This window comes from Puma concolor, chromosome D4, assembly GCF_028749965.1.
Source record: "Puma concolor isolate L17-30 chromosome D4, mPumCon1.1.hap2, whole genome shotgun sequence".
In the NCBI taxonomy this organism is placed as follows: Eukaryota; Metazoa; Chordata; class Mammalia; order Carnivora; family Felidae; genus Puma; species Puma concolor.
Window position 1 is genome coordinate 7069662 of NC_141679.1, and position 18033 is coordinate 7087694.

The 18033-nt window shown below is 47.5% G+C and overlaps 1 protein-coding gene across 11 annotated transcripts in view; it reads left to right on the forward strand.

Moving 5' to 3' along the window:
- The window catches only part of SPATA6L (spermatogenesis associated 6 like), a 48478-nt gene extending 36311 nt beyond the window's left edge, over positions 1 to 12167 (forward strand). For 8 of the 11 annotated variants that reach the window (XM_086684901.1, XM_086684900.1, XM_086684902.1 and 5 more), the window contains 5 exons: positions 1574 to 1608; positions 2362 to 2558; positions 6116 to 6209; positions 7750 to 7852; positions 11938 to 12167. In XM_086684901.1, coding sequence (XP_086541027.1) covers positions 1574 to 1608; positions 2362 to 2558; positions 6116 to 6209; positions 7750 to 7839 — 416 coding nt within the window. In that variant the 3' untranslated portion in view covers positions 7840 to 7852; positions 11938 to 12167. Of the gene's footprint in view, positions 1 to 1573; positions 1609 to 2361; positions 2559 to 6115; positions 6210 to 7532; positions 7642 to 7733; positions 7853 to 11937 lie in introns of those variants that run through there. The other 3 variants (XR_015243414.1, XM_086684897.1, XM_086684896.1) reach the window with 3 other exon arrangements.
- Positions 12168 to 18033: the final 5866 nt, after the last annotated feature.

The window sequence follows — 18033 nt, forward strand, 5'->3', positions numbered from 1 at the left end:
CATTTAATTTAAGTCCTTTGGATTGAAAATCACCCACGTAGCCTATAAAAGCAGCACTGCCTTCCCTATTACCGTGAGATCAGGCAACGGCAAGTGTCCTTTCCTGGAGAGGACATGTTGGGCTTAATGCTGGCTCAGTTACGACAGGACTCTCATGCCTCACACCGGTCTCGGCCTCTCTGTCTTTTCTTAATCCTGGCAGGTGGAGAACTGAGGTTCCAGAGAAGTTACAGATTGTAGGGCACACCTACCTTTAGAGAAGACGTTCAGACCTCTGGGCTCTCAGATCCTTGGATTCCCTGTGGGTCCCAAGCCAGACCTTTGCTTAGGTCACCCGTCAGCTCATTCATCCCGGCCTAAGGCAGAATAAAGCAGCGGCTTCTCTAACTTGAATGTGCATTTGAATCACCTGGGGCTCTGGTTAAACTGTAGATTCTGATTCAGTAGGGCTGGGGTGGGGCCTGGGAGCCGTCTTTTCTTACAAGCTTCCCAGTAATAACAACGTGGCTGGTCCAGGGACTGCACTTTGAGAAGCAAGAGAACAGGGCAGGCCCCTTGTGAAAGGCAGTGATCCCAGCCAGTAGCAAGGGGTTTCTGTCAACAGGGCAGATTTGTGGCTATAGCCGTAAAGGGCCTTAGCATTGCCAGCTCCCGGCTCAGCTAGGAGTTGGGGAGAAGGGAACTTCTGGGACAAGGTAGTCACACACACCTGCATGCCGGGAAGTGGTGGCGATTACCAGTCTTTAAAAAGCCCGTTTCGTATCTTCCTTCTTACTGTCAGTGACAGAGGGACATCAGCAGTCCATAAAAAGCCCTTGTCACGGCCTAAGCCCCAAGCGCAGAGGGGGAAGTCACGGTGTCTTTGGCCTAGCCCTGCAAATACTCATTCCAAAAGCATTTTTTTTTCTGACTTTGGAAGAATCCAGTTTAGTCTTGATTTTGCCTGTGTGTATTCATTACTTCACTTCCCAGTCATCCTTACCAGTCTCTGGCATGCGGTCTACTTACTTACTCATGATTGTTTAGGGTAATCCTAATGATTTACACTTTGCTGCATTATGTTTTCCCAAGCTCTTGTCTATTCATTGTCTCCATTTAACAATCGTGTCTACCTTGGACAAGCATGCTGGAGAGTTGTGCATAAATAGGATCTCCACATAAACCAAATATGAAGGGAATGGCAGATGCAGAGTATATGAATTTTATATGAGAGTCACACAGTTTTCTTTTAGGCTCTGGGCAATTGGGCGAATATGAGTTTTGTTTTCCAGGCTGCGTGAGGAATTTACTGCTTCACTGTAGACCCTCCTTTGCCCTTTCCACGTCCCTGTGTACTGTCATTAATAATACAACTTCACCGGAACTCAAAATGACAGAAACACTCAGAGATAGGATTACTGTGACTCAAGGGACGCATAAAAGTTGACAGTGTAATTTACAAGGGAGCGCTTAGATTCTTTAATAATTCATTCACGTGTCATAGTTTTGTGCTGCTGCAGAGGAGACCTAACAGCAGTTTTAGGGGTTCCCGGTAAAAATGAATCACTGAAACACCTGTTCCTCTCTCTTCTAGCTTCTTCTTTTGACAGCTTTGCTGCTAACATAAAGGTAATTGTAGAAGTAGCATTTGTAAATGATTTATTTCCAGCTTCTAATGTCGGTTATTGTGCGTTCCCCAACGAGGGGTGGAAAGGCTATTTCTAGCAAGTGCTGCTTGTGGAATTGCTGTAGCTGCACTAGAGTTTAAGAGATGCCCAGGCGCCACTGTCCTCTTGCATTGGTCGCTCTGTTCCCCTCCTACAAGCTCTTTCCATTTGTGGAATGAATCACCAGGGTCAAACGCCCCAATACCTACTTTACCAGTTGGTATTTTTATTGCTTTTTTTTCCCCAATCAAATACTTTTTATGACACAAAGAGGTGGCAAGCCACTTACTCTTGAAGTTTGGTTTGTCAAGGTGAAGGCTCACACTTGTACGTTACAACATGAAAATAGATGTAGGCAGAGGGATGGGATATACTGAGCTTTTGATGCCACGGCCTTTAAATATTTTATTTAAGAAATTGTATCTTTACCAAACCCGATAATCCCTTATCCTCTCAAATCAAAGTTCGGAGCATGAGTTTATTTTGGCTTGTTCATATGTGCCAAACGTGCAGAATTTTGGTTTTCCTTCCCTTGACCTTGACTCCTCAGCATGTTGTTTCAGTACCGCCTACTCCTGCCGTTCTTTTACTGCAGGAGCTCCTTGGGGCAGGTACTCAATTAGCTTGCCCCCTTCCTCATCCCACCCACCCCCGGCTCTAATTAAGCAGACCAGAGCAAAATGACAGCTAAAGAATAATGCACATTGTCACTCAGGTTATCAAAGAGCCAGATGAACGCATTGTTTTAAGGAAAGAATCACCATCACCTTTAGATTCAAGTCAGTTTGGAAAACCGTCGCCCAGTTATGGTAACCAAGGGGACGCCGATTTCCACCGGGAAGCCTCATTTGCCACCTACCAGCCTTCCAGATCTCCTAGCCCTCTTCTGGATCAGCCCCTTCTCCGAGAAAGGTCAGCGGCCAGCACCCGTCTCTTCGTTTGAAGAGTGTGTTGTGGTCTAGTGGGAGTAAAGCCTGGTCACTTCACCAGTTGGCTTCCTGACGAGTGTTCAGCTGGTGATAGGAAAAATCACCATTTCTTTTCAAATCTTCCCAGAAGGAAGGATTGAGCCTTTTCTCTTGCCTGTGGAAAGCATATCTCATGATTGTTGAAAATGGGACAGACAGCTAACTTGGCGTAGATACTATTTATCTATCCGTTTTTTCATCTTTCGTAAGTTTAAACCTTCAAGAATTTGATTTCTTTCTTTATTTTTTTTAAATAATTTTTTAAAAATGTTTATTTGTTTTTGAGAGAGAGTGAGAGACAAAGTGCAAGCTGGGGAGGGGCAGAGAGAGAGGGAGATGTCAAATCCGAAGCAGGCTCCAGGCTCCGAGCTGTCAGCACAGAGCCCACGGGATCTGTGGGGCTCGAACCCACGAACCGTGAAATTATGATCTGAGCCGAAGTCGGACGCCCAACTGAGCCACCCAGGCGCCCCAAGAGTTTGATTTCACCAGTAGAAAAGCACCCACTATACAAAGTTGGGAAATTCCAGAAAAACAGGGGTGAAAAAAAAAATCATCCATAGTTCTGCTACCCAAAGACAAGAATTACTAACATGTAGGTGTATTCTCTCTCTTTCTAGACATGTTTTCTTGGTTTATTTATATGATTGCCACAAATAATAACCCCCCCCACAATTGCACCTATCTGGTAAGCAGGACAAAATTGAGAGAAGAACCCATATTTTCCAAATTGTACTCTCTGGTAGGATGACCAGCCATCCAGTTGGCCTGGGACTCTTCTGACTTTGGCTCTTAAAGTCCTGCATTCCGGGAAACGCCTTACTCCCAGCAAACCATGACATGTGGTCACCTTAATGCTGGGAAGTGGTGAAGATTATATATATATATATATATATATATATATATATATATTTTTTTTTTTTTTTTAAGATTTTTAATGTTTATTTTTGAGAGACAGAGATGTGGCACGAGTGGGAGAGGGGCAGAGAGAGAGGGAGACACAGAATCCGAAGCAGGCTCCAGGCTCCGAGCTGTCAGCACAGAGGCCGACGCGGAGCTCGAACTCACGAGCCGTGAGATCATGACCTGAGCTGAAGTAGGACGCTCAGCTGATCGAGCCACCCAGGCGCCCCCTAAAGATAATATTTTTAAGACAGCTTTAAAAAAGGAATAATTGACATTATATTAGTCTCAGGTATACAACAAGCATCATGATTGGATATCTGTACAGACTACAAAATACTCACCACGGTAAATCCAGTATGCACCTGTTGCCATAGTTACAGATTTTTTTTTCTTGTGATGGGAATTCTGGACGTTTATTCTTGCAGCAACTTTTAAATCTGCAATATGGTAGTAACTCTAGTTGCCATGCTGTCCGTTACATCCCTAGGACTTATTTTATTATTATTTTTAATGTTTATTTTTTATTTTTGAGAGAGAGAGAGAGAGAGAAGGAGAGGGACACAGAGGGAGAGAAAGAGAATCCCAAGCAGGCTCTGTGCGGTCAGCACAGAGCCCGATGCAGGGATGACATCATGACCTGAGCTGAAGTTGGACACTTAACCGACTGAGCCACCCAGGCGCCTCTGGAAACACTAACACTGAAGACGTTTCTCCTGATCTCTGAGAACTTGCAACTTAGCAGAGGATGTAAAAACAAACGTGACCGAGAGCTTTCTACAAGGCAGGACTTTGAGAATAGTGTAGACCAAATGTTATCAGAATATGAAGCAGGAAGAAGGAATGCTTCATGGAGCAGGTGGTGTTTCCCAGGTGGGCCTTGAGGGGAGGGGATTGGATTCTGATGGAGTTAATGGAGGGGAGGGATTGGAGGTGAGAAGCCACAGGGCTCTGGCACCTTCTAGAAGTTAGAGCAGCTTGAGGGAATAGTGGGTGCCAAGGCTGAGGGTCTGAGGGACTGTGGAAGCCAAGCTAAGGAGTTTAGGCTCTGTTGGAAGGCAGTGGGGAGCTTTTTCAAGTTCATTCTCAGGAGTTAGGACATTTGACTGTAGGATGATGGCTCCGGCTGCAGATCAGATTTTTATCCTCTACCTCTGACGAATCAGCAAGTTCTGTGTGCCCCAAATCACTCTAAATGGAGAACTTTGGAACTAATTAGACTATGAGTTTGTAGATAAGGCTATGATCAACTGTGACAAAGGACAGCACAGTCATGGAAAGGCCATCTGGCTTGCCCAGCACTGTCCAGTGTGTATCATACATTAATTAAAGAGAATGATTTCAACATATTGCTAAATTTCTTAGGAATTTTTAGAAAATAATGTGTTTTTTAATCCTTGCATAGATTTTTAAAAATATCTATTATTTTTGAGAGAGAGAGAGTGAGCACAAGCAGGGGAGGGGCAGAGAGAGAGGGAGACACAGAATCGGAAGCAGGCTCCAGGCTCTGAGCTGTCAGCGCAGAGCCCGACGTGGGCCTTGAACCCACGAACCGTGAGATCATGACTTGAGCCAAAGTCGGATGCTTAGCCGGCCGAGCCACTCAGGCGTCCCCCTCCCCCATCCCAATGTCAGACATTAACCAAATAATGACAAAATGTCACTGGGTGAAGTGCTATGAATGACATTGAATGGACTCCAAGTGCACGGAGGAGGGCAGCCGGCTCCCTCTACAGGAGGGGCTCAGGGGGGACTCTGCTGAGAAATCAGTGATTGGACTGAGCTCTGAAGGGGAGTCGGGCTTAGCACGGAGTGGGCATCGGGGTGGGAGTGGCAGCATTCCAGGCCCTAGCGAGCAGTGCTGGCGGGTGCGGGAGGGAGAAAAATGCCTCCTATGTGAGGAACCGAAAGGCACCCTAAGGTGTGTGGTGAAGTTTGGGTCTGCTCAGCCTAAAGTAGGTGAGATAAACAGTAAATTCCTGGGCCCAGTCGGTCAGGTTAAGCGTCTGACTCTTGATTTTGGCTCAGGTCATGCTCTCGTGGTTCTTGAGATCGAGCCCCGTGTTGGGCTCTGCACTGACAGTGGAGCGTACTTGGGATTCTCTCTCTCTCTCTCTCTCTCTCTCTCTCTCTCTCTCTCTCTCTCTCCCCCCCCGTCTCTGCCCCTCCCCCACTCACATGCATGCATGTATGCATGCCGTCTCTCTCAAAATAAATAAATAAACGTTAAAAACAGTCCTTGTGGTGGAAAACAATTGGGATTACGTTTCGTGTTAAACATTGGCGGATTAAATTTTTTAACGTGAATGCAGGCTTTATTCTTTAGAGAGCTATCTGAAGCACGCAGCAAAGAAGAAGAGAATCCCTCACAGGCACCCACCCCCACACAGGCCATTCTCCACCCTGTGGTTTTTATTCGTCAGTGTGTGTCATATGCATCGGGATTAATAAGGACACTGAAACCATACTATGTGTACAGGTTGCCTGTTACTGCTTTTTCTTGCCATCAGGCTGTAAATATCAGCCTACAGCATTCTGTATTCTAGTATCCTTTTCAGCAGCTGCCTAACACTCTGACCTGTTTCATTTTCTGAGCAGATTCCACCTTTCTTCTCAGTCCACTTGGAGGAAGATCCACGAGAGGGTGTGCGGTCTTCTGACATCCCACAGAGCTCAGCAACACCTAAACAAGGTAGGGCTTCTGGGAACACCTAATCGCTGACAAAGTTCCACGGGAACTAGGACTTACAGTCTCCGAGGGGGGTGTGTTGGTGGGGGGAAGATGGACATTAATCAGGCCACCGTAGAAATAAATGTACAGTTGTGACACTTACCAAGGAGGGTGCATGGGGTCCTGAGAGCGTACGAAAGGGGGGTATTGCCGTGGTTGGGAATCAGGGTGGGTTTCCCTGACGAAGAGACACAGGAGCTTCCATCTGACCCATGAGTGCAGCTACTTTGCAGTTCAACATGCACGGGGCAGAGGTCCTGCATCGTGAGGGCTCACAGTCCTTTCAGGGACTGAGGGAGGACCTCTCACCGGTCCGGAGCACAGTTTCTAACCCATAGTTAGATATACCCAGTACTCTGTCTACTGCGGAGTGCAGCACGAGCTAAGGGACCTGTCGCCATTTCCAAGGAATTCCAATGAGAGGTTAATTTCTAGTCTTTTTAAGGAAGGGAATCCTTTCAGAATGTAAAAAGAAGGAAAGGAAAGGAAAGGAAAGGAAAGGAAAGGAAAGGAAAGGAAAGGAAAGGAAAGGAAAGGAGGAAAGGAGAGAGAAGAAAAAGAAGGAAAAAAGAAGAAAGTATCTGCATGTATTTACATATATAGTAAACCCCAGTGCCCCCCATGGATGGATTTAACGACACCACGTAGTAGTTGAAGCGGTCGTCTTGAGTTATATAAACACTGGCATGTTCTAGATTTATAGGATGACACTCATAAATGAGCATTGGGGCACCTGGGTGGCTCACTTGGTTAAGCATCTGACCGGGTCAGGTCACGATCTCGCAGTTCGTGGGTTCGAGCCCCGTATCGGGCTCTGTGCTAACAGCTCGGAGCCTGGAGCCTGCTTTGGATTCTGTGTCTCCCTCTCTAGCTGCCTCTCCCCCGTTCACGCGCGCGCGCGCTCTCTCTCTCTCTCTCTCTCTCTCAAATTAATAAAAGCATTAAAAAATACAAATAAATATTGATTTTCATGGAGAGGGTTGTGAATTACTTTGCTTCTTCTCTGCAAAGTCATTGGCTTTGCTTTGTTAATTTCTAGTCTTTTTAAGGAAGGGAATCCTTTCAGAATGTAAAAAGAAGTAAAGGAAAGGAAAGGAAAGGAAAGGAAAGGAAAGGAAAGGAAAGGAAAGGAAAGGAAAGGAAAGGAGGAAAGGAGAGAGAAGAAAAAGAAGGAAAAAAGAAAGTATCTGCATGTATTTACATATATAGTAAACCCCATGTATGGGGCATGCATGGGTCATAGACCTCTTTTTGTTTGTTTGTTTGTTTGTTTGTTTTAAGTAGGCTTCATGCCCAGTGCGGGGGTTTGAACTCATGACCCTGAGATCAAGACCTGAGCTGAGATCGGGAGTCATTTGCTTAACTGTCTGAGTCACCTAGGTACCCTCCCCCCCCCCCCCCCCCCCCCCGCCGGCCTCTTACATGCAGAAGCACACATCTGGGTATCGTTGATCTATATGACACTATGAGTAATGCAATTGCCAGGTTTGTTTTGTTACAGGAATATACTATCTCTGAAACAAAGTATATCCTTGAAAGACCAAGTTACCCGCTGAAGAAATACCCAGTGCAGGAACAGAGATACTTTTAAGCGGCTGTTTTAAGTAAGTGAGCAGCTTAAGTGCTGTTTCCTATTTTGATTTGCTTAATTTCCTGTCAATATGAAATAACTAGAAAATGTGGTGGACAGGAGACGGGGTGGAGACCTAAGAGCCACATTCTTCTTCCACGCGGTAGAACCACAGCACGCGTGTCTGTGGTCGGCTAGCCCGGTCTCTGTCTCTGTCTCTCTTTCTCTCCCCTCCTTCCCACCCTGTTATTTAATGGGACCTCTTTGAGCTCTAGGCTCTCTTTCCTGCTGTGGGGTATTTACACATGCTGCCCTCCATCTAGAATACTGCTTCCAGACCCTGCTTGGGTCACTTCTATTTATCCTTTGGTCTCGTGACCAAAGCGCTCTGCACTTTTCTTGGGAAAAGTATCCTTGTATCAGATCACCTTCCACTGTGGTTGGTGCTCGGTAGGTATCCCTTTATGAGTGAGTGTCGAACGAGGGGATGAGGCCAACTCTAGGATTCAGGTGTTACGGTAAGTAGTTGGCCATATGATGCAGTGAATTCTGTTCTTTTCCTCTCCTGCCTGGGCCTAGAATTAGAATAGCTCTTCCTTACAAAGTGCTTTCTGAGTGCCAGAAACTGGCCCGAACACTTTGCATGCATTAGATGAGTGAATGTCGGGGCGCCTGGGTGGCGCAGTCGGTTGAGCGTCCGACTTCAGCTCAGGTCACGATCTCGCGGTCCGTGAGTTCGAGCCCCGCGTCGGGCTCTGGGCTGATGGCTCAGAGCCTGGAGCCTGCTTCCGATTCTGTGTCTCCTTCTCTCTCTGCCCCTCCCCCGTTCATGCTCTGTCTCTCTCTGTCTCAAAAATAAATAAAGGTTAAAAAAAAATTAAAAAAAAAAAGATGAGTGAATGTCTAATTCTCATAACAACCCTATAAAGTAGGTTCTGTCATTAGTCCCATTTCATAGATAGAGAAACTGAGGCTCAGGGAGGTTAGTTAGGTGCCATGCTCAAGGTCACATGGCCAGTGGATGGCGTGGCCAGGAATACGAACATTCTGTGGCCTCCCGAAACCTAGATTGTGTGATAGGGGAGCCCTGGGGAGAAAGAGCAGAGCCCTTGGGAATCTGAGCAAAGTCCGTGTTCAGTGCCCTTGAACATCTCCCTCGGGGATCCTGTGTTGTTGTATTATGTAGTCCCTAGCATCCTAGCAACATCAAAATGATTATGAGTCTTTTTAAACCATAAAGGAGTGTGAGATGATATGCTAGGTTTTCACAGTAGTTGGGCTCCAGAAAATCTGGCTCGAGGGTCACTCATGCTTCAGGGCACAAGTTGCTTGCCCACCCCCTCCCCCCCACCTCCAGGGCTGGCCAGGACTCACTGCCTTTAGCACCGAGGTGTGGGGAGGACAGCTCAGTAATAGCCCATTCTCCAAGCTTCTACCCCAGAACGTTCTGCTTGGTAGATTAAAGGATAGATGCTGCGCCACTGAATCTCCAGTTGCCAAAATAGTCATCTCGGCATTTATTAGGCAGTTATACGGAACAGGGCCCACATAATTACCACCATGGGAACCGTGCCCACATAATTACTGAATGCCAAGTTGTGTTGGCATCAAGTTCCAGAACCAGCTGATACGTGGATGCCGATGGGAGGGGAGAGAGTGAAGGGAAGAAAAAAAATGAGTAACTTCTTAGAAAGTGGGTTTCCTTTGGGGCATCTGGCCGGCCCAGTCCAGTAGAGCATGTGACTCTTGATCTCAGGGTCATGAGTTTGAGCCTCATGTCGGGGATGAGTTTACTTAAAAAAAAAAAGAAAGATGGGCATCTGGGTGGGTCAGTCAGTTGAGCGTCCGACTTTGGCTCAGGTCATGATCTCGTTGTCCCTGAGTTCAAGCCCTGCATCGGGCTCTGTGCTGACAGCTCGGAGCCCGGAGCCTGTTTCAGATTCTGTGCCTCCCGCTCTCTCTGCCCCTCCCCCACTCGTGCTCTGTCTCTGTCTCTGTCAAAAATAAATAAACATTAAAAAAAATGTAAAAAAGAAAGAAAGAAAATAGGTTTCCTTCCAAACACAAGTTCCCACCCACTGGCTTGGAATAGTCTCGTAGGCTTTCTCTGGAAGTGCTCCATACCACTCCCCGATCACCCCCCACTGTTTGGGTCATGATTCCTGGGGAGGCAGGAGTCCTGTGTCCGTGAAAGTGTTCATGCGTGCAAAGAAACACGGGTGACCTTGGCTCGTCTTAAGCAAACAGGGCACTTATTACAAGGATGCTGAGTATCTCAGTGAATCTAGGGAGGATCCAAACAAGCAAGATCAGGCCACTAAAATGGGACGGCCAGAGTCCCCCCTCTGGGTCAGGAAGACAGTCCCAGAGAGGAGCATCCACAGAAGACCCCCTGGGCTTCCACTACCTGTCCCCAACCTTGATTTTCTCAAGGACCGTCTCCCGCTTGGAGACTCCAATTCTTGTCGCTTGCCTTTGCCACTTCGGCTCTCTCGCTGTTGACCAGCTCTCCCCGTCCTGGGTGCCTAGTGATCTCAAGACTGGGGGAAATGAAACAGTCGACTCTTACCACAAAAGGACCAGCAATTCTTGACCCAGAAACAGTGAATCCAGTTGTCTGACAAGGGAACGGGCGGAAGAATCGGGTAGTGGGGGTGGGAATACATCTCTTTCTCCTTATTCTGGATGATTTGGGACTTGGCACTTTTGGTATAAAACAGATTATCCCTTGTATGCTTCAAAATGGTTAAAATTTTACAAACCATGAACATAAAATTTTGTGGTATGTGAATTTTGCCACCAAAAAAAAAAAAATCCCGTATACCACTCCCTCCCCCTAGTTCTCTTGGAATGCGTGCTTGTCTCTGTGTTTCGGTCCTTACCAAGTGTGTGAGCTGACTGTGTGTGTCTGGCAGGTGCTCACTGAGACTCCGCTTTCAAGGGCGAGCTTCCAGGGCTGTCCTCTGCGACGCCTGGTCTCTCAGGCAGACTGAGGCCCGCTGCCCTCTGCTCCCAAATGAACCTCCACTTAGCACCTCATTCCCGCAGCCACGTATTATAGTTGGTTTCCTTGTGAAAACCCTCCGAGGAAGGGGACAGAGACTGACCAAACGGCACCAGCTCCGGCCCACTGAGTTCCAGCACCATGGCCGGTCTGGAGCAGGGGCCAGTCCGCTAGGAATGCTTCCAGCCAGAGGGCGGGCAGGGAACCCAGGCCTCGTGTCCTCAGACACAGATGAGAACCGTAGCACAAAAACGTCTCTGAAATTAAAGAATAGGGGGGCGTCTGGGTGGCTCAGTAGGTTAAGCATCTGACTCTTGATTTCGGCTCAGGTCGCGATCTCACAGTTCATGATCTCGAGCCTCATGTCTGGCTCTGTGCTGACAGCCTGCTTGGGATTCTCTCTCTCCCTCTGTCTCTGCCTCCCCGCTATGTGCCCTCTCTCCTCTCTCAAAAATAGACATTAAGAAATATTAAAGTGGGGCGCCTGGGTGGCTCAGTCGGTTAAGCATCCGGCTTCAGCTCAGGTCACGATCTTGCGGTCCGTGGATTCGTGCCCCACGTCGGGCTCTGGGCTGATGGCTCAGAGCCTGGAGCCTGCTTCCGATTCTGTGTCTCCTTCTTTCTCTGCCCCTCCCCCCTTCATGCTCTGTCTCTCTCTATCTCAAAAATAAATAAACATTAAAAATTTTTTTTAAAAAAAGAAAAATTAAAGAGTAGCAAAATGGAAAAAAAAATCAAGAAAGAAACCAAAACAGGACAAAAGTTAATTAAAATGCTGATTTTTGGTCTGTCTCAGCTCATTAGGCCTCCAGGTCCTAAGACAGTGGTTGGTACAGCTCCCAGCCTCACTCTGTCTACACTGGGCGGGCAGGAGTCTGTTTACTCCCTGTCATAGGGGCTTGTCCTCAAACTGATGTGACGCAGAGAAGTCAGGTAACCTGCCCAAGGTCACACAGCTGCTCGGTCAGGTTTCCCTAACATCGACTCCCCCTGCACTGGGAATGTAGAGGGGGCTCAGACACCAAGGGATCTTCGGGAAGAGCTACTTGCCTAGATTAGGATTGAGCGAAATCACCATCTCCTCCTTGGAGCTGATCCTTTGCCTTTTTTCTCAGGACCACGTGCCGTGCGCGACGTTGCCGGTTTCACAGGGGAAACTGGAGGAGCATCGCGAAGAACTCACTCATCGAGTCAACTGACACATCCTTTGAGAAATGAACAAGTTTTTGTTATGTGCGTGGAACCACCAGTGTCTCACCCCCTTTACACCAAAACCTGTACTCACTCAGTCTTCTGTACCTAGGTCAGAGTCGTTGATTAAAGTGTTTCCAGTGTGGGGCTCGTATTTCCTTGTCAAGCTGGAAACTTTTTGATACACTTTGTGTGTGCGTGTGTTTTGAGCTTGAACGAGAAAGTAGCGGAGGGTGGGTGGCCGGTGCTTTTATTGGGAGGGCACCTGTAGAAATCGAACAGCTCAGGACACCTTTGGAGGTGCTCCTCATTTGTGGCAGCCAATGTGTTCTTGAACAGTTTTTTTTTTTTTTTTAATTTTTTTAATGTTTATTTTTGAGACAGAGAGAGACAGAGCATGAACGAGGGAGGGTCAGAGAGAGAGGCAGACACAGAATCTGAAGCAGGCTCCAGGCTCTGAGCTGTCAGCACAGAGCCCGACGCGGGGCTTGAACTCACAGACCGCGAGATAATGACCTGAGCTGAAGTCGGACGCTTAACCAACTGAGTCACCCAGGCGCCCCAGTTTTTTTTTTTTTTCAAGTTTATTTATTTTGGAAGAGAGAGAGAGAATCCCAAGCAGGCTCTGTACCAACAGCACAGAGCCCCGTGCGGGGCTCGAACTCGCAAACTATGAGATCATGTCCTGAGCCAAAACCAAGAGTTGAACGCTTACCAAACTGAGCCACTCAGGTGCCCCTCTTGAAAAGTTTTCAGTTTTTCCTTCCTTCCCCCTCCTTCGGCCCCTCCCTCCCCCTTCCCCTGCCCTTTCTCTCTCCTTCCCTCCTTCCATCCTCCTCTTCTCAGCTTACATTTTACTTGAACTAGAGGAAGCTGCTGTTTACAGGAATAACCCCATAAATCTTCCAGGGAAAAATGGTCAACTTGATTTTCTCTTTTTGGTAAACCTGGGTTTTGTTGTGTGTTTAAAAAAATTTTTTTTCCAATGTTTGTTCATTTTTGAGAGACAGAGTGCAAGTGGGGGTGGGGCAGAGAGAGAGGGAGACACAGAATCCGAAGCGGGCTCCAGGCTCTGAGCCGTCAGCACAGAGCCTGACACGGGGCTGGAACCCACGAGCCTTGAGATCATGACCTGAGCCGAAATTGGATGCTTAAGCAACTGACCCACACAGGCACCCCTGTTTGTTTGTTTGTTTGTTAGTTAATGTTAGGCTTGATTTACATGAAGTCCACTGAAAACTTGGGAAGAGGGGGCTTTATGTCAGGAGAATTCAGATCTGGCTCTAAAGGGTCACTTTCTAGGACACATTTGTAAGAGGAGGCTAATTTCTTTGGATTATAGTTTAAACCATCCTCTCACCTTACCTCCCTCCTCTGTTTCCAGCAGTGCTTAATAAATTTCTATGAGGAACAAAATCTTCCTCAAATATTTCTCTGAAAGAGCTACTTTAAGTAAATACATTCTGCAAATATGACCGCCAAAACCACATTTAAAATCAGCTAGAAGGGCGCCCTGATGAAATGCTCACACAGTGTTAAGGAGCACCAAGAGAACACGGGCGGGATGATGTGGGACTGGAGGCTCATTTGTCTTCATGGGGACAAGCCCAGAGCAGAGGGGCCTGGAAGTGGGAACCTCGGTCTTTCCTTCACATTATAACCTGGCATTTTCCTCTACCATACCCTAAATCTCTTAGTTTTTACAGGATTCGGCAAGAGTCAAATTTCCTTTTCTTATTATGACCACAGGAATTGGTTTGTGTTAGGTAACTTAGGAAAACAGCATTAATAATTAAAGGAAAAAAAGGCCTACAGAAACAATAAAACAAAGCTCATTTATTCTCGACTTTCAGCCAAGAAAAGGTGTATATGTTACAACAAGCATTTCATTGACCTTTGGAAAACAGCCAACGTACTTAAAATTACACCTGCTTCTGTATTCTGGGTGTGTCTGAGACTTAGAGCTGTCACTTTGTTACTTTGATGTCTCAGGAGTCATCAAAAATAAAAAAATATTGTGTTACACGAAGGCTGTGGCAGAATCCTCAGAAAAAGATCACTTACGAAGTGTGTCAGCAGCTAGAGGAAATCAGTTCTAGAGAATTGGTATCTCATGGCGGTTCCCTCTCAGACACACACGGTGACATTCAGCGTTCAGTTTCTCTGAAATGGTTTGAGCATGACTCCTTGATTCCATTTAGGGACAAGATTTTTCAGGGCGCCTGGGTGGCTCAGTCGGTTAAGTGTCCAACTTCGGCTCAGGTCATGATCTTGCAGTCCGTGAGTTTGAGCCCCGCATCGGGCTCTGTGCTGATGGCTAAGAGCCCGGAGCCTGCCTCAGCTTCTGGGTCTCCCTCTCTCTCTGCCCCTTCCCTGGTTGCATTCTGTCTCTCTCTCTCTCCGTCTCTCAAAAATAAAATAAACATTAAAAAAAAAAAACTTCATTGCCCATTCTTAAAGTTTGTTTTGTTTTGTTTTCAGATCAATCTTTTTTCTCAGCTAATTCTATTGTTTAAATTATTCTTATTTTACCTTTCTATTTCTCAAGGAATTATTTCCATTTTGAGGAATCCTATTGGGGCCAGGATTGCACTTGAGGTGTTTTGCTTTTGGAGGATGTAATAATGTGAATAGTTTTGTGACGGATTGAGATTTCTTTGGGAAGACCTACGTCATCAAACATGATACAGATTCCCACCTGTCTTGCTTCAAGTTCTTATTCCTATTTTGACTTTCACAAAAGTCAAAGCCTGGACCGTAGTTTACAAGCAGGTTTGATGGGGTCTGGGTTTGCAGAGGCTCCTGGGAAAATCTCCTTGGGGGAGCCTGGGCCACCCCATGCAGAAGCCACCGCACAAAGAGGTATTTCCCTAAGGTCACCTGGCTGACCCAAAGTTAGCTGAAACGTACAGACCCTGAATCATAAATACTATTTTTTTATTTAAAAAAATTTTTTTTTAATGTTTATTTATTTTTGAGACAGAGAGAGACAGAGCATGAATGGGGGATGGTCAGAGAGAGGGAGACACAGAATCTGAAATAGGCTCCAGGCTCTGAGCTGTCAGCACAGAGCCCGACGCGGGCCCGAACTCACGGACTGCGAGATCATGACCTGAGCCGAAGTCGGCTGCCTAACCAACTGAGCCACCCAGGCGCCCCTATAAATACTATTTTAAAGATGAGAGTGTACATGGTGTGTTTGACATAGAAGGTGGTTGCTTTTATACGGGGAACCGCAGAGGTTTGATGAGTTATGCATGCAGATTGACCTGGCCCCTGAGTGCTGCTCATAATGGCCGTGACTCTACTCGATTATTCCATTAACAGAGCCCTCTGGCCTCCGTGCGGGCAGCCCGAGGAAAGCACTCTGGCCCATGTGTGACCGATGAATCTTCTAGCACAGCTGTGCTTCTCTGACTAGATGACCCAACCCAGCATTCCCTGGGGACTTGCAGTTGTTGGCGAGGACCCCCTCCTCTCTTCCCAGGTCCCGGGAACCCTGCCGACAGAGGAGGTGCGCCCCCTGTTCACCCGCAGCCCCCCCACCCTGCTCCTTGGGCCTGCTCCTCTCCACCCCCCACCCCTTGGGTCTGCTCCCGACGGCCCCTCTGCACTGGGCCCAGGGGCAGCTGTAGTTTTTTTGCTCATCAGAGGAAAGAGTGCTTACTTTCGCCCTCAGAGCTAGGAAATTTGGCAAAAGCAAGGTCGGGCCGAGGACAAGAACTTTTCCTCGGTGCAGATGGGTCATTTCCCGGATGGATAGGTTGTTGAAGCTTCTTCGGCAGAGTGAGGAGCTCCCAGGCTGAAGTTTCCCTTCGGGATTCTGTGCCTTTTACAGTGATCCTCCGGCACCCCCGTAAGTACGTGTTTTCCTTGTCTTTATTTTAAAAGCACCCTGTAGCCCATGATATAATATCCATTTTCCTCATGTACCTGTAAGAATCACCCGCTGGGCCTCATTTGCTCTCTGGGGCTCTGTGGTGACCACAGCTTTGCCTCCACCAAGACGGACAATAAGCATCATGTACGGCGGGCTGTGCTTTGTGTGGGAGGGTCACATGGGGTGGGGGTGGGGGGAATCTTCATTTCGACACCAGAACCCCAAGGTGACGGCACTGAGGGCCACCGTGTCTGCCCCAGATGTGGCGAAGGGGATCTGGGGGCTGTGAGACCGCCCAGTCATCAGGATTAGGACTTTAAAGGGAAGAGGGAGAAGAGAGGCCTCTAGCAAGGTGGAGAGTTTGCTCTGAGGTCGGAGAGTCGAAGTACACAGGTTGTCTTGGGCCTTTGGCTTGTGAGTGGTCAGGATGCTTCTGAACCAGACAGGCTGTGCTACCTTGTGTCCTGCTTAGGTTGGACGGGTGTGGAGGGTGATTTAGTCTAGCTCCTTCCACAGAGGAGGCCAGGACAAGGGCAACAGTTTTTTTAAAAAAATTTTTTTTTCATGTTTTTATTTATTTTTGAGACAGAGAGTGACAGAGCATGAGCAGGGGAGGGGCAGAGAGAGAGGGGAACAGAGGATCTGAAGTAGGCTCTCTGAGAACAGCAGACAGCCGGATGTGGGGCTCGAACTCAAAAACCTCAAGATCATGCTCTGAGGAGAAGTTGGATGCTTAACCAGCTGAGCCACCCAGGCGCCCGAGGGCAGTAGTCACGTAAAGACCTTACCATCTAACTTTGGAATACTTGGGATTCCAGTAAAGAGATATAATAAAGCTTTTTTTCCTTCTTCCTGCCTGCTCTCTTTTCTCTCTCTCTTTTTTTAAATTTTTTCTTGAGAGAGAAAATGTGAGCAGGGGAGGGGCGGAGAGAGAGGAGACAGAAAATCCGAAGCAAGTTCTGCGCTGTCCGCACGGAGCCCTACGTGGGGCTGGAACTCACAAACTGTGAGATCATGACCTGAGCTGAAATCAACAGTCCGGCCTACCCGACCGGTGTCTTGGCGTTTTTTTCATTCATTCGCTTAGTGCCTCAGTTTGCCCGTGCTAGATCAAGTGCTCCCAAGGGCACTCTCGTGAGGGGTCTCATGCAGGGAGAACACCTGCATTTGAACGGCCTCTGCCATTTACCGCGTGACTGACTTGGGCAAAAAGTGGCTTAGAACTCTGTCTCAGGGTCCTTCTGTGCGTAAAGGAGGCAGTTACAACAGCTACTTGAAAATGTTAACTGCTGTAAGCAGATGAGTTAACACATTTAAAGCACTTTCGATCAGTTGCCGCCACAAAATAAGTCTCAGCAGGTGCCAGCTGTTTATTGGCACCTCATTGAGTTATTTGAGGAAGGTGTTAGGTCTCCCCCCACTTTCTTTTGCTAGGGATACCGAGGCTCGGAGAAGCTAGACTGTCACAGCCAGTTTCCAAACCCTGGTCCGTCTTGTCTCTAAACCTCGTATTCTTTCTCCCGCTTCCCGCCACCCTGTTGGCTGTCACCTGATTGTCCCTGAGGCTTGTGCATACCGGATAATACAACCTAAGGGGTTAGACAAAAAGGAACTCAGAACCTTTCCGTAGAGTGACAGGGCAGCTAAGGTCTCTTGCCAGAAGCTGGAATGAGGTTAACCACTTCTTGTTTCGGCCACCAGGAGGTGCTGTCTGGTCTTATTTCCGGTCACTGGAATATGATGTTTGTTATGAGCCTTTTCAGGAAGCCAGCTCCCTTCCCCTGTCGCCAACGAAATATCCCTGTTCCTTTTCCTCCGGGAACTGACACTTAAACTGGTTTTCTTGAACTGAGATTATTACCACACCTGTTTCAGTGGGATGCCTTTCAGGGACAGACCGTGGGTACTGGGCAATGTTGCTACAAGTCTGGATTCACGGACAAGGAGCTCCGTGCCACGAAAGCTCATTTGTCGTTGCCTAGGGGAGGTTCAGCGGGGGCCACTGATGACGTCCTTCGTTCATTGATTCACGCCGTCTTCCAGCCCTGACAGTTCACTACATGGATTCCACAGACTCGTATGGAATCACTCAATTTGTATTAAGCTCCTACTGTGGGCTCAGTATCGTATTGTGCCCTGG